Source organism: Ptychodera flava, chromosome 13 (genome assembly GCF_041260155.1).
Source record: "Ptychodera flava strain L36383 chromosome 13, AS_Pfla_20210202, whole genome shotgun sequence".
In the NCBI taxonomy this organism is placed as follows: Eukaryota; Metazoa; Hemichordata; class Enteropneusta; family Ptychoderidae; genus Ptychodera; species Ptychodera flava.
This window is the reverse complement of record NC_091940.1, coordinates 8,407,344-8,424,262: the sequence shown is the minus strand read 5'-3', so window position 1 is coordinate 8,424,262 and position 16,919 is coordinate 8,407,344. Positions and strand designations below refer to the sequence as shown.

Here is a 16,919-nt window from a genome sequence, read left to right as displayed (position 1 = left end):
GTACAGGGAAGACATCTCTGCCTTACACACTTCACTCATACAGATAATCGTTCGCCTTGAACTTCTTTGAACATTGTACCCTAATTTTCACAGAATAGGACCTATAAATATACTACAAGCCATATGTTAGTTCAAATTAATGAAAGTAGGAACAAATTCCGATGTCCTGAAATGATAATACTGTTGTCAAGGTTTACACGAGACTGAGTTTGTGCCGCTTCACTGTACAATACCTTGGCATAAAGTAGTACCGGCCAAGCTATTGGTATCTGAAGTTGTTGACTAAGCGTTATGTAATGTCTGATTATATCTGATATAACTACTTTAGATTGCATATTATCCATGCAGAAAGAGCACCAAAAAGTGCAATGTTTTTTAGGTGCAAGCATCCCGTCATGAATAATCCTCTTTTCTGAAAGCGTTTATCCCATTACTGCCAAGCTAGATACCAAGGTCATTATGAGGTGAATCAATTCAAATATGCTGCTGTATAAGATTGATTTGCAGTGGGATTTTCATAGTAATCAATCAGTTTGAATACAATGTTATGTGTTGGCTAGCACTAAGTATATTTATAAAATGGGAGCACAGTGTCACTGACACTGTTTCATTGAAATTTTAATGAAATATCATTACATGTTTTTTGTTAAAGTCAACATCATGATTATTTGGTTATCTTGTCTGGTTACAGCTCCTGGCCAAAGGAAGGCACAAATAACAACACATACAGACAGAAAAACAATGTATACATGTTGTCAACAAAAGAATACAATTATTGAAAATCAGAGATATTGTAGACACCCGGAAAGCGTTCACCATCATATTCTGTGTATGTCACATTTACAGAATCTAAGTATAGCAGAGAAGTGAACATTAAATCTACAGTGATATTTTTTACCGTTGATGAGCCAAAGATCTGAAAGATCTGACCTGGAAACTGGACTTGTTTGACAGCCATATGTCGAGCAATGAAACGTCATAGGAGAATGCTCTGGTAGATCCAACGTACACATGTACTCAGAGACTGTAGTGACAGAGATGCAACTTTTTGCCTTTCTGTACATTTCTTTAATTTTTTTTAGATTACAGAATGTTGTATAAGTATTATACAATTCAGATTGTCATTTTCTTGTGGCACAGTGCCCAATGCCGCTGTTCTTTTCACAGTGGGCTCACTTATTCGGTACTACAGTGAAGCAGTTACAGTACACAGCAAAACTACCGTTCAGAAAGGCATGCCAAAGGATGACTGAAAGCAAGCATAAGACTATAGTCTTGGCTTGCTTTAGGCTTGCATATGGCTAGCTAAAGCAAGCCTAAACCATGCCCATCTTGACAGCAAGTCTGCATTTTTCATTCTCACCTTCTCCGGGGCAATTGAGTCTGAAGGTGATAACTATCATTGCTACTTCATTACATGTATGTGTGATTTGTAGGAGATAATGTGGTGTTGCAAGCTAGCTTATGGATCTCAGGCTTGCTTCGGATTTGTTTTGGGCTTATCTTAGGCATGCCAAAAGCAAGACGCCAATTTGTACTGAAGCCCAACTTTGATACGACCGTATCAATTTCCCTCGCTATCTTCCAATATCCCTAGGAAAACACCCAAGTATTTTGGTCAGTTTTAATGGTAAACATACACTGCGTCTCCTGTGTTATCTCCATTCGATCTCCCTATGCAAGCTTCTGCATGGATCAAACCATTTCGCGCCAGTTTACATCTATAGCTGTTTGATATCGTTGTATTTAACAAATGCTTTATATCCGTGTTTAAGCCCCTACCCTAGTATTACTCAAATATTGAAAGGTTAGGAGAGTATAATTGGTCGTTAAAGTTGGTGAGATTACTTTTAGATTAAAGAAATTATTAAAAGATTTCAAAACAAAGGGACGCTGGAGTTCCCATGACAGCACTTTCTCGGTCCATTGACCTTGCTCATTCCCGTCACCTAAATAGAATAGTCTCACCACACCGGTACCGTCACGTCCGCCACTGATTATTTTTATTCACGTCCACGATGTTAGTTTTCATCCATTGAACATGCAGTTTCGTTTGTTTGAAGCAATTTTGCTTTCATCTGTGAAGAGTTTTACTGGTGACTATTACAATTTCCACTGCTATGTTGTTGTTTTCACAAGATGCTGACTGTCTGATATTGGAATGTTGAGTTGCTCTTCCGTAGAGTAAATCATAGACAGTTTCTCTACAATCTACACTCCATGAGTCAGTGCATGCCAGTTCACACTATGCTGTTGATCGGCAGCAGACATGACGTCCTCGTCGTATAAATAATACAATATGACATGAATTACTGTACAACAATTGTACCGTTGACCTGTCTCGTATAAAGTGACAAAACAACGGGCAAGGAGATGTTTGGCAACATTTGCAGACCTAAGGATTATCACTTACCAAAACACAAGAACAAAGACAGACATTGTATATTTTGACAGCAGTTCAATTGAGCACACGACGCGGAGTAGAAGACAGACTTCTGATAAGACTAGCCGTGTATACGGTCTACTGCCAGAGTAACTATCTCTGACGAGGATTTAGTGTATTATGTTTTTCAATATTCCTGTCAATGAGCCCAATTCATACCAATATAATCGACATCCTTGAGAGGCGTGTAATAAGAACAATCAGACAGTTATATCATGATATGTAGCAGATTTCATCAACTTTCGAACGGTACTCTTAGAGTTAAATCACTAATTGCAAAACTGTATTTAATATGTAAATGAGCTAATTATTAACTTGACACACTAAATGCTTCTCAGTACAATTAAATATTTATCAGATCAATATCTGTATCAAGTTTCATCAAATGTAATGCTGTAATTTGGGAGTAATATCACTAATTACAAAGTTCATTAAAAATGCAAATGAACCCTTAATTAACTCCACATAACTAAATGCTTTACACCACAATAAGATATCTGTCATATCAGTATCTGCAGCTGATTTCATCTCATTTGGTGCAGTTATTTCGGAGTTAAATGACTAATTACAAAATTTCATAAGATATGCAAATGAGCTTCTTGTTAACTTGATACCGCCAAATGCTTGTACGTACAATTAGATATTTATCAGATCAATATCTGTACCAGATTTCACTGACTTTGGTGCCATAATTTCAGAGTCATAAACCTAATTACAAAGTTAATTGAATATTCAAATGAACCCTCACTGAACTTGTCACTACTAAGTGCTTTACACCACAGCTAGATATCAGTCAGATCAGTATCTGCAGCAGAATTCATCACATGTAACAGTTATATCGGAATTGTATGACTAATTATAAAACTTCATAAAATATGCAAATTAGCTTCTTGTTAACTTGACACTGGCAAATACTTGTCAGTACAATTAGATATTTATCAGATCAATATCTGTACCAGATTTCACTGACTTGGGTGCCGTAATTTCAGAGTTATATACCTAATTACAAAGTTAATTGAATATGCAAATGAACCCTTTATTAGCTTGACACTACTCAGTGCTTTACACCACAGTTAGATATCAGTCAGATCAGTATCTGTAGCAAAATTCATTACATTTGGTGCAGTTATATTGGAGTTATATGACTGATTATAAAACTTCATAAAATATGCAAAGGAGCTATTTCTTAACTTGACACTGCCCAATGCTTCTTAGTATAATTATATATATATATATATATATATATATATATATATATATATATATATATATATATATATATATATATATATATATATATATATATATATATATATATATATATATATATATATATATATATATATATATATATATATATATATTTATCAAATCAATATTTGGTGCACGTATCATCAAGTTTGGTGCAGGAATTACAGAGTTATGTCACTAATAACAAAAGTTCATTAAATATGCAAATGAGCAGATAATTGACTTGACACTCACAGTATAATCATGATATTCTGAGATTGTCATCTGTGAAAAGTTTCATGAATTTTTGTTAAGTATTTCTTGATATATGTCTACATTGTCATTATCGTCTGCAGGGAAACCATTGTACGGAAAAAATTGATATTGCATAACTACATTAATATGCAAGCCACACAAACCAAAACCTAATCAGTCCTTGAAAGTAGTATATGGTACCTGTGTACCAAATCTGACTTGAATCTGTTCAGGCGTTTTTGAGTTATCGTGTAAACAGACAGACAGACACACACGAATAGACAGAGAGACATCGCTATGACATTAGCCCTCGTGTGAACACGTGAGCTAAAAACGATTGACAGGCGTGTCCAAAACCAGTATCGCCGCAGAAATGCAGCGCCTCCTCAACACTGTGAACGATGTCATAATGAAATATCGGAGAATCGGGCTTTTCCACAGGTAAAATTACAAAGTTCACTAGCCGAGAGTCAAATCAGGACCTCGCTCAGTACAGCGACATTGTGTTTCACTAGATATACTAACTAGCTGTAACTCAGTTGCACCGTGTGAATGTTTCTTATTTTACCGTGGAACTTGAACTTGAAACATTGCCATTGTATGCCGTATCCATGTGCTCTTACACCGACATTTGTTTACTTTGCAAGCTCATGGAATTTGCCATTCGAGTTTGGGTAAAGTATGTCACCTTTTAACTATACACTGTACATAAATTCAATGAATATGACTAAAGATAACAAACCATTTTTGCTATATTCATGAATGGGGTCTTCTACGATAGTGTCATCTTCTGCAACAGCATTTTTTGCAACAGCAGCATCTCCGACAGCTGCAGTGTTTGCGGTAGCATTCACTTTCGTGTGAGGCAGCTCCTGCCACTGCAAAGCATCCTTGTTGTCCGTTGTTGCCTCATGGTCGGCACTTTCTTTGATTTCTGTATTTATATCTCCGTTTACCCCAAAGGCCCTACTTTCTATTGCGTATTGCAGGTCATTATCCTTATCTGCAATCGCCGGACCCAAAAGAATGACCATTTAAGACGGTAAGAGAAGTAAACTAGGCGAAATAGCCATATCATGTTTTACACCCGTATTTGTTATTGTTTTTTTGGTATCGCCCATAACTGATTACTTTGTCAGTGTTATAAATTTCAGCTTCGAGGAAAACGCCGAATTCTTTTCTTACTTGCTGTGCGCTGCCACTATGGCCTATTACAGTACTAGGAATATTCGCTTGTGCGCCAAGGATGCAATAGACATATGCTTCAAGGCTTTCATTAAGGCAGGCGAGACCGGCCTGTCTTACATAGAACCTCTCCCTTCTGAGGGATGAAACTAATGTATAGCCTCTCTGTTGTATCATTTCAGAATAAATAATAGTGTGGTCTATCTTTGTTCTTTCTTTCTTTCCAAAATGGTATGTGTGTAGTAAACATTATTGGAGGATAGGAAAAAGTTGTGACCATTGTATTCAGCGACAGGCTGTTGAACAGGACCGCGATTAGTGTAATATACATAACCATAGCCAGACCTGAGTTTTGAGACGACCCTTTGTGATATTGAAAGTCGGATGCTGTGGGTATGCCAAATTCACTATAGAAAAGTTCATATCTCACGAGAATATATGGATTGTCGCCTTCTTTGAAAATCGCTTCATCCTCTGGGAGTGCAATCTCCATTTCATGAAGAATCCGACGTAATGTAAAGTATACAAGTATACATGAAAACGAAAGAATGATCGTATTTGCGGTAGAATTTTGCTGTCGATAAGATGGGTGAATGAAATACCATAGCCAGCGGTGCTGCATCATACAGCGAAATTCAGTTGCTGGTGAAGTATTTTTTGCTATTTCATTACAAGCTAAGATGATAATACACTTTATAATATGTCAATATAAAAAGGGATGAAAATTCTTTCTAATGATACCTTACAATCTGGGTTACGTTATCAAATTCAGGTTTGAAGATAACTTAGGGCCTACATGGAGACTTATTTTCGTAAAATTTTAAGGGTTCAGCAAAATATATCCTACTACCCTTCAAACATGATTCAACAGCTATTAGATCATATTTATTATCCCGTTAAACGTAGGTATATTTCATAGTTTGAAAATGTCTATGTAACAAATAAAATCGGTTTCATAAAAAAGTGTGTCTTGTTAATAGTCGCGCCAGCGGCTTACTGACTACGCATGCGCATATTTGTAATATACTATGTGAATAACCGGAAGTGTATCCTACTTTCGTTGGCGCCGCGATATTTTTTTGAGTGCTCGTAAATAAAAAAATACGAAACGTGCTCGCTATTATTTTATAGCATGCCATTAATAAAATATATCTTTTTTATTTGCTGGTAATTATATTATCCACCCTGTCGTTGATACAAAATATCGTCACTATCAAGCCTAAAAAATAGAAGAAGAGAGAAAACTGTCGTGCATATGAACGAGAACATTCGCAAAGAATGCTTGGATTGAATCTTAGAAAAGCACCCCCTGTGTCAATAACTTGGTGCAAAATTTGCTGTTTTTAGACGGAACACTGGTTTTCAGCTTACAATATCGGAAGTTGGGCGGTACAGTTACTATTGCAACGTAAATGGTGGCACAATACGTCCCTTGTTAAAAACAATAGGTAGCTATCATGGTAAAAATTGCAAATTTTTGTCGAACTTTTTTACACATTACAGAAAATCTATACCTACAGGGTCTGGCATCGTGTACGTGAAGTGTTTTCATCAGAACTCAGAGGGTAAACCGGTTATAGTTGTACAAACGTATATCGAAAGTAACAATTAATTCTATTTTATCCTTTACGATTACTAATCATGAATGACATTTTTAATCTCAACGCCTGGCGCGACACCAAGGGCTGAGCACTATTAGACACCTATTGCCTGGTCATGAGGGCTATAGCGCCCGTCTATTACCCCGAGGGGCCGTGTGTTACCGGAAACATATCGCTATGCCCCGAGGCCGTAGGCCGAGGGGTATAGCGATGTTTTTCTGGTAACACACAGCCACGAGGGGTAATAGACGAGCGCTATAGCCCGAATAAAGACCAGGCTATAGGTGATTTATAACACACCACATGCTCATGTTGTATTGTTATACAGTTTTTAATGTGTTTTGATATTTTGCACCGCAACAATCCATTGTGACAAGTTTACTTGGCGATGTTTCGACAGCGGTTTCAGTTGTACATGGCATCACTTTCTTTCAAAAAATATTCGAAGCATACCCAGCGACATCCTTAGTTGCACTTTAATCTTTTCCGTCGATGAGCTGTTCAAGTTCCTACGTTGTTGGAATATTGGAAAATATTGGAAAATCTTTTTTAGGGAATGTGTCGTCACCTATAACGGGCGCACATCACGTTCGATAGTCACCCGCCATTGTTGCAAAGCTGCAGACGACACTACGGTCACGTGACCGGGCACTTTTCCAAATTTGGTCAGAACTATTTTCCTAGGGAGATACCTTTTCAAAAAATACCCTCTGACGTCACTTTTGTCGATCTGGTGGGGACTAGACGTATCTATTTCCTCGTCACGTGACGTATTCTGGCGAATGGCGACACGGAATGAGCATTGGCGTGTTATAAATAATATTAGCATATATATAAATTGAATGCTAAAACTACCTATTGGCGGACAGCTTTACTTTGTAAATGGAACTTGGGAGTAGGGGTATAAGTTTTCGTGCTATTGCATGAAAACTGTCGATGATAGTACACTTTATAATATGCCAAAATGAAGACTAAAATATGATTTCCAACGCTATCCTACAATACTGGGTTATGTATCAAATTTAGGTCGGCTGACAACTTTCATAAAGACTTGGTTGATAAAAATCTTGGTACCCCTAAAAATATGATCCAAATTGCAACTCAATCGTAACATATTCCCGTTAAATGGTTTATTTCATACGTGTGACATTTCCAAGTAGCAAATAAAACAGATTTCATACAAAGCATTGCCTTTTGTCAAATTTGGTAGAATTTGAGATTAGCTGTAACACTAATTTGCAATATAAACCATTAAATAGGCCGTAAGTTTTGACCCTATTCAATAAAATTGATAGCATATATTGCATATTACAGTATGTCACTTTAAAGACAAATTAATTGTATTTCCAATGATTTCAAACACACTACGTTATGTTAAAAACTAAGCTCAGCAGATGACTTACAAGAAGAAAGAAAAAAACATGCGATTCGATAAATCCGATTTTGTGGTACCCTTCAAAATATTACCATTACAGCTATAGCATCTCAATATTTTTCTCTTAAAAGTGTATTTCATATTTCGGACATATCCGTGTAGCAAATAAAACAGACTTCATAAGCCTTGCCTTTTGTATTTTTTCTAGGCAAAACTTTGGTAGAATTTGAGATTAGCTGTGACAGTAATTTTCAAATGTAAACTTTGGGCTATTGGGTGAGTTTTGGTCATATTTCATTATAAATATAGAATATATTGTATGTTATAATATGTCATTTAAAAGTACATAAAATGCTTTCCTAATAATACCCAACCAACCATTTTGTGTTGTAAAAAGGAAGCTCAGCAGATGACTTAAAAGAAGACAGATTTAACAAAAATGCATGCGAGTCGGCTATACTGTGATATTGCGGTACCCTTCAAAATATGGCCGTTACAGCTATTGCATTTGAATATTTTTCCTGATAAAAGTCTATTTCATATTTCTGACATGTACCTGTAGCAAATAAATGAGATTTAATACAAAGCATTGCCTTCTATATTATGCCTTGGTAAAAAAGGTAAAAACTATAGAAGATATTCCGTATACAATATGTCATTTTGAAGAAAAATATATTGTCTTTAAAATTATACCCCTCAAGCCAGGTTATACTAAAAAGAGCTCATCAGATTGCTTACAAGAAGATATGTTTGGCAAAAATGTACATGGGTCGCAAAATCTTGATTTTGCGGTACCCTTCAAACCATATTTTTCGTTTAAAACTCTATTTCTTATTCTAGGGATGCAAAGGCTTCTGAAAAAAATACATTTTGTTATCTAGTGCGGAGGACGCACAAGAAGATCTACCCTCCCCTAGCCCACGGCCTAATTTAGTTATTCAAGTGGAAAATAGCTTATGAATCACCTGTATCTTTGCCCACATGATATTAAGAAATGCCAGGAACTGTCTTAATAAGTGTTTTGTCGATTTTTTCCATCTATGACCTTTTAGGTAATCATAAATAAGTAAAAGCAGTATATTGGTAGGCATCAAGCCTTGAAAGTTTCTGATTTGAATACTATGGACTCAGGCTTTTGTGTGTGATATCTGCTGATTCAAATATATCCATTCAAACTAATCGCCCAAATTGGGGTGGAATATTTTATCGACTTTCACCAGTACATCAAGACGTATTCTCAAGAATGATGCAACCAGGCTAAAGGAGTGCCAGATTCTCCAGAAATGCGTTCTCTAGCAACTACTTTGTAAGGAATACATCTTGTGGCAAGACCTGCAAAAGTTGGTTCCAAACTTGGTTTATCTTTGCCTGGTGGCGGTGAGAAAGTAAACTGCTGAAATAAACAGGTGAGTAACAGTAGCATTTCATTCTTTGCCAAAACATCTCCAACGCATACACGACGGCCTGCAGAGAATGGAAGGAAACTGTCTTGTTTCAGCAAAGCCCGGCCATCCTCATCCAAAAATCGTTCTATAAGCAGAAAAAATGAAAAGTTAAGCTACATGAGATGTAAACCATTCTATGCATGTAAAACGTTTCAAACGAAGTCATGCAACGGAGGTTTTTATTCGTTATGCATTCCAATTGAAGTTTTTACCTAGACTTTAGCATACACCACGACCATAATATTACAAATCACAGGAAATCGCTTAATGTTGTTTGTTTATATCAATTATAGAAACAATGTCGCGTGCATTATTATTCTGATACATCGCGCACCCAGTGGATCATGTTGTTTGAACCCTAAAAATGTTTACAACGAATAGCAAGAAGTTCTATGCAATAACCATAGGACAAGATTACTCTAAATGAACTACAAGAGTAATACTGTCTATTTTGCTTTTTGGAGTGCGACAACTTTTCATTCTGCCAGCTGTCACCTGAAGAGTGATTAGTTGATTCAGAAATTTTTATCGTCAACAAATTTGGCATGCATTATCGTACTTGTGTCAGCTTAGGTGAAACTGACCTATCACATCACTCTGTTCAATCACTGAGGTCATTTCAGCAGATCGAGTGTGCCCTAACAAAATGACAATACCCGCCACGCTTTTTCTTTCAGGTTTGTCGGGAAATTTATGAAAAACAATAAAAAAAATCAAAATAAAAGGGCGTTCGCTAGGATTAAAGGAGCTATCATCTCATTTTCCCTTCTCGCCGCATAGTGACCTTGTTTCAGAAAGTGCGACATTTTTAACTCAACCTACCTGGGCGGAATTTTTGAGGCTCTTTCCAGTATTTCTCATCAAAGTGAAGCTTCCACAAGTTTGTCCATATTTGGGTTCCTTTGGGAACGTTATAACCACCTAAGTAAGAATTATTCCTTATTGTCAGCAAATGTAAATCCGCGTAGATATCTTATGCCATCATAACTTCAACTGTAAATTACTTTCGTGCTCTCTTATTTTCATAAGCAATGTTGATTTAATCTTGACAAAATGTTTTTTGCAAACATTGCAGCAGTTCGGGTAGTAAAGCAAAAAAAGTGTATCATAGCAAACCGTAATTCATAGTTGATAGTAATGACTACTAGTATTGAGATGCTTTCTCCTATTGACCGAAAATTTACTCAATAAACACCGAGGGAAAGACTCTTTAAAGGCCTGGAGACAGGGTTACATTACGCTCAAGCTGGAGCTGCCCGTTGCCCTTTGCTGGAGTTGCCGACACAGTATTTTTCAAAGGAATATTTCTCATCTAAGATGTCAAAGAAACCCCGTCATACTATATATAAAGCAGAGAATCTAAAGTTTAGTTTCGTAGCAATAGCTTACTCGAAGGATGAAGGGCTGAATATTTGGGTTAAAAATCTCAATTTGGTATTAATGATAGAAATTAATTTAAGTCAAGAACATGACAATGTTTTCTGAAATGTAATAATTCACTTGGAAGAAGAGTACATGTAGAACAAAAACGACTAGTTTATTTTGCATTATCTGTCCTCATTCTAAAATGGCATGGGTTGAAAGACTGACACTCAAAAAGTGATTAAAAACTTGATTAGCAAAAATAAAATACCTCTTATTCAAAATGTAATAACTTTATTGGCAAACAAAAAAGTCCTTTTGTTATATAGCATTTAAGGAAAATGATGGGAAATTTCAGAATATTTGACCCAGCAAGAGTGGAGTTAGATTATTTGGAAATTGTGAAGTGGGGAGAAAATAGAAGCCAGGAAATCGGATGATTTGCATACATTTGCATAAATTCACACTTTTTTATCAAACAACTTATGACTGCTTGACAAGCTAAAAGGTAAACTCAACCAATATTTTAACCTTGGGTTAACAAGTTATTTCAAATTGAATTTATATCTGCAAAAAAAGTGTTTTTGAGCAAAATACGCTGTGTTGGGTGCAGCGACCTCTCAAATGAAATGTTGCAATAAATTTTACTCCTCACATATTATCGTATCATATATTATCGTTATTTGCTTACGCTGCTTTGCCATCTGGTATATGACGAAAAGTGATAAATCATGGTTTAGGAGACTGTTGCCTGCTCAGTGACCTGATCTATGCTGCTGAACTATGGCACTTCAGTTCAATGATCATCTTTTCTGCGCGTGAACATTTTTTGTGCATTGGTCGACGTCGTTATTGAACTTTACCCCTCAGGCAAAGAATGTGGGAGACTCTATAATCAGTCTGAAAGATTCGGTCGTGTAAGGGTCTCTGCTAACTCCAATACAAGCCACGACTGAAGATGCAGTTTTCAGTATCTGTTTTCCAACAAAACAACAAAATCTTGTTGTCTCGGTTGATATTATCACAGAGTAATATCATAGACAGAGTGGCAAAAGCTATTGTTTAAGGCGTGAAGCGGTTACGTAAGCAATCCATGTTTGCCTCGCCTCACGAAGCTCTTGGCTCTCTTTTCCGAAGAGTGCCGACCATGCACCCTTCGATAATTTTCGGATTTTCACCAACTGTTAAGCGAAAGTATGTTCGACAAAGCTTGTGTTGTTGTTGTCGTGTGGTGCTGATCGGAAATGATGTGCTGGTGAAAACGGGAGTGTTTTGAGCTTCAGGAAAGTGGGTTTTACCGTTTTAAAAATTCCTCTCATATTTTTATGAATATATAATGAGTGTGTTTGAACCAAATTTGAAAGTCTTTTATCGATACTGTCTGGTTTTACTCAATGGTTTACGGTCAGTCATACCGTCTTTTACACGTGCGCCAAGAAAGGACATATTTATGAAACTGCTGGCGTTTTATGTTTTGATTGGCGTAAGGCAGTGTTTCTGGCCTGAGAGCTCACAAAGTAAATATGGTTGCTACGCGACTGGTAGTACGATGCCATCTCGTCGTATGTTTCGCATAATCTCGTGTAATTATCAACCACAAACCAAGCCTCCAAAAAGTTTAACACCTTTAAAGCTCATTTTAATATGAAAAGCCAATAGTCTACCGAGACGACCATGGAACAAAAGGCATGCAAGTGTTGCCACTCTGTCTATGATATTACTCTGTGATATTATTGACAGCCTACGGGGTAAGAATATCGTCCAAATCATAGCTTTTGATCTGATGAGAATATTCCTCGCCCCTTCTCTTTATGTAATCGCGCTTGATGACTATTTCAATTATCGTAATTTTTTTGCGTATTTGAGAAGCCTGATGTGTCAGATGTAGGAGACAATTCATTCCTTTTAGTTGTACACCGCGCCTTCGGTCGATATTTGGGTTTGAGTTGGCAATGACCAGTACGCGACTTAAGTTTTCCGTCTACTCTTTAACAAAGCAATGATGACAAAAGCATGAAATTGTGTGATGAAAATCAAAATTCTTTTGCAAGTAAAAACAGATTTCCCATACTTAGGGAAGCTACATAAACCTAGGTAAGGTCACTTAAATGCATTTGTCCTGTTCGGAGTACCTTCATAAGATTTCGAAGTACCTACCGACAGAGGTATCCTCGATAGTTTCATGGGGAAGCGCGACAGGTGCTACTGTTCTTATTCTCATTACTTCATGAATAACTGCTTCACAGTATGGTAATTTACCCTTATCAGATAATACCGGTAGTCTTTGTCCGACGACGTCATCTATTTCCTCTTGTACCTTTTTCTGTACATCCGGGTAGTTTACCAAGTAGGATATGCACCAATTCATAGTATTAATAGTAGAGTCAATCCCGGCTGTGTGAAGAGAAGAAATATGATTACTATTATTCCATTTTTTCAATGGTCTATGACTTCAACGCTATCCGTGGCAATTTGATCCAATAAAAAAATTGCCCAAATTTATATGACAATACTGTTGACAAAATGCAGTCGTGATGGAACGTTCAAGAGTTTTGTTGAAATTTATGGCATCTACATACACCACTGTACACCAAGTTTAGTAGATTCTGCTACAGCTATTTAAGAAGAGGCTGTGTTAAAACTTAACTTCATTGGTGTCCTCGTTTTTGGAATATGGTTTTCAAAGATTGCGCAATTAGTCTTCTTTGTTGTTAACTACGAGGAAATAGCTTAAGTTGTAAAATGTAGTGTAATGTAATGTATGTATGTATGTATGACATATGTATGTGTTTGTATATACATAGGTTTATATATCTATATATAGGTTATATATATATATATATATATATATATATATATATATATATATATATATATATATATATATATATATATATATATATATATGTTCAAAATGTACCAGGCATATGACCAAAATTGTAAATAAAGATATCTTTGACTGGAAGAGGATTGGCAATTACAATCCAGAAAGAAGGACTTTTCTTACAAACTGTACCGCTTAAAATCTCAATTTTTTAAAGAAGTTACAGCTTATACAAATTTTCTTGATTTTTCGAATATCAGAAGATGGAAGAAACTCTCGTTTCCCAAGTATCTTAAAACCTCTTCTCGAGTAATTACATAGTAAAATTAATTTACCAATAAAGATATCTGAAACTATTTGTCGTACATTAACGTCTGTCAACGAATCAGCTTGGTCTTCACCTGCAGCCTTTGCTTCCGCTTGGATCTTCAGGACGTCATCGACAAGGTCAAAGACGTTCCCTGAAGATCCAATCGTTGATAATGAAAAGAACAATTAACAAGGCTTATTATTAAGTGCTTGATCAAAAATCAATAATGGTCATTTATGACCTTTAGGCGATACCGAAGGATTCAAATTGCTAAGCAACGGTTGCTAAGGGTAATTTCCAAAATCTATCAAAATACAATTTTTCATGATTTTCTTTGCATAAAAAGATTTACAGAACCATACGATTCCAAAAGACGCAGGTTTGTCGCGCGATTGGTCAGTGACGTCACACATATACAAATTCTTACAGCTCTATTTTAAAACGTTTAAGCTCCTTCAAATTTGCACCTAATTTTCCAAATTTCAGAATCTTTTGTTTTATTTTATTTTTATCAATTAATTTTTTTTTAATTTTTTTATCACCGTCTTTTGTTTATTGTACGAGAATGGTACAGGTGTTGATAGATTTTGACATTGTTTGTTTTCGTTTTCTTCTATTGCTGTTGATGGTTTCTAGTATTTGTTTGTTTCTTTTTTTAAATATGTAAATCGCACTGAGACGTATGTGTAGTGCGTGTAAGAAATAAATATTATTATTATTATTAATGTAACAAATGAGATATCTGTTTAGAGCCCCTAGCATGGATTAGGTTATCTGTTCAAGTGCAAACGATTTTTAACAGGAAAATATCTACTGTGTCATTTTGTGAAATTTTGAAGGGTTTTACGGCGATATCTCACTTACGGTCCAGAAATTTTAGAAACGCTTTCTCATCTATATTCGCATTTATGAATTTAATAATCCTACCGAAGTCAGCTAAATTGATTAACAATTGAGAGAGTTTAAGGGTTTTGAGCATTTTCAAACAACCAGGAGTCGAAAACGGAATAGTCAGATTTTGCACGTGCAAGAGTGCGCGTGCCATCGATAGCAAACAATGCGCGCTTTGAATCCGTCGGTATCGCCTAAATGTAATAATCGCAATTAATGTTATACCAACCCTATTATTGTACTGAAATGGATGACAAAAAAGTAACATCGTCCGTAAATATGATGAAAAAACAACCATATAAGTATTAAACACAACTATAGTTGTAAAAACATAGTAACCTTAAATGAAATAATCATTAAAAACACTAAATTTAATGCTGATAGACCACATTAATTGAGCTGTTATAATATCTTTATCGATGGATTTGACATCCAAAATATATCTTTTGAAGGCACAATTTTGCTGGGAGTTTCTGTTTCCGGTTGACCAATATAATATGCACAACTTTGCCAAGGTAACACTTTCCAGCAGCTTACGATACAGATTGGCAAAAAGCATACGCATGCACCGGAGAAGTACATTATCTGCATAGACTTCTTCCATTCTTCAATACAGAAAAGATTTCGGCCATTGAAAGTTGTTTTAGTTAACAGCATAGTTTTGTTCTTGATGATGATGTATGAAAGAAATAAAGGTAGGTTCAACGAATCGTATGGTAGGCCACATAGCGAAACACGGTTGAATAGCACTGTCCTTGGCATATGACTGTAGTTACTTGTAACTTTTTTTTGTTATCAGCTTCACAGTACTTTTCAAGAGCTTGGGATAACCCCTATTTATCTTGTATTGCCTGGTTTCATAGTTGTAGGTTTTTAATAGCCCTTTTTTCTCAACAAGAGTAGACAGAATTGTTATATTGCGGTACTAAGTCACGGAATATTAATCTATTTATGTTGTTAAGATTAATATATCTTTGACAATGACTCTGGTTCTTTGACTTTTTCACGTTTCGATAGAGTTAAAGTTCTGCAAATAGTGCTTCTGCTTCGAAGTTATCAAGGGTTGTTGTGAACATTTTGTGAAAGAAGTTGTTGATTTTGCTACATTAATGGTTGCCAGAGTTTAGAACATATGTTGAGGTGATATTTTTGTTGCAGATGGTGAAAGACTTTAATATCTCAAAAACAGTTCTTAAATAAAACAAAAAATATGCTCGTCAGATAAAGCCGAAACCAGGCATTGCCTCTTTCAACAAAAGAGTTTACTTGAAGGCCATTACAGACGGCTACCCTTGACACAAACAGTGTTGCCTATCACATGAAACAAACGAACGGTGAAAGTTTCTTTCCTTTCACAAGCCCTTTACACAACCCTCGATAAACTTCAATATACAAGCACTAAGGAAAGGCTTGAAATTTATCCAAAATCAAATAGAAACAACCAACCAGAGTTCTGGCACCACAAACTCCAAATTACGCATAACCTATAACGACTCTAGCCTGTTTTGCAACAAAACCCTTAAATCATAGAAATAAAGAAATGAAATAAGGAATGAAAAGAAAACGGGATGTGGGTTCAAGTCCCGCACGGGTCACTGTTCATTTCATTTACTACAAAATAAATAAAATTCGTATAAAAAAAGAAATTAATCGAGCAGATGATTAAGATATTAGGCCGGTTTCCAAGTGCATATTTAAGGTAGAATGCGCTTCAGAGACAGATATTCAGACTTTCAAACGTTTACAACACCACTTATGACGGCTCATATTTGCCAATCAAGGTCACTAGTAACTAGAAATTTTTATAATATCAAAGTATAGGCAGTGGGGCGGCACTGTCTACATACGGTTGAAGTTATCCAAAGCGTTAAAGTTGCGTTCCACTCAACTGACAAAACAGAAAGTACCCTCATAATAACATAATTAATATATTTTAAATGGCAATTCTTCAATGGTTTGCTCATTATTACACATATAGTTCTTGATTTTTCCATTTAT

The 16,919-nt window shown here is 35.9% G+C and overlaps 1 protein-coding gene across 1 annotated transcript in view; it reads right to left on the bottom strand.

Moving 5' to 3' along the window:
* Positions 1 to 7,711: 7,711 nt before the first annotated feature.
* Positions 7,712 to 16,919, bottom strand: part of LOC139147319 (steroid 17-alpha-hydroxylase/17,20 lyase-like) — a 55,729-nt gene continuing 46,521 nt past the window's right edge. The window contains exons 7-10 of the mRNA XM_070718374.1: positions 14,056 to 14,181; positions 13,054 to 13,290; positions 10,357 to 10,455; positions 7,712 to 9,619 (exon numbers count right to left, since the gene is read on the bottom strand). Coding sequence (XP_070574475.1) covers positions 9,327 to 9,619; positions 10,357 to 10,455; positions 13,054 to 13,290; positions 14,056 to 14,181 — 755 coding nt within the window. The 3' untranslated portion in view covers positions 7,712 to 9,326. The remainder of the gene's footprint in view (positions 9,620 to 10,356; positions 10,456 to 13,053; positions 13,291 to 14,055; positions 14,182 to 16,919) is intronic.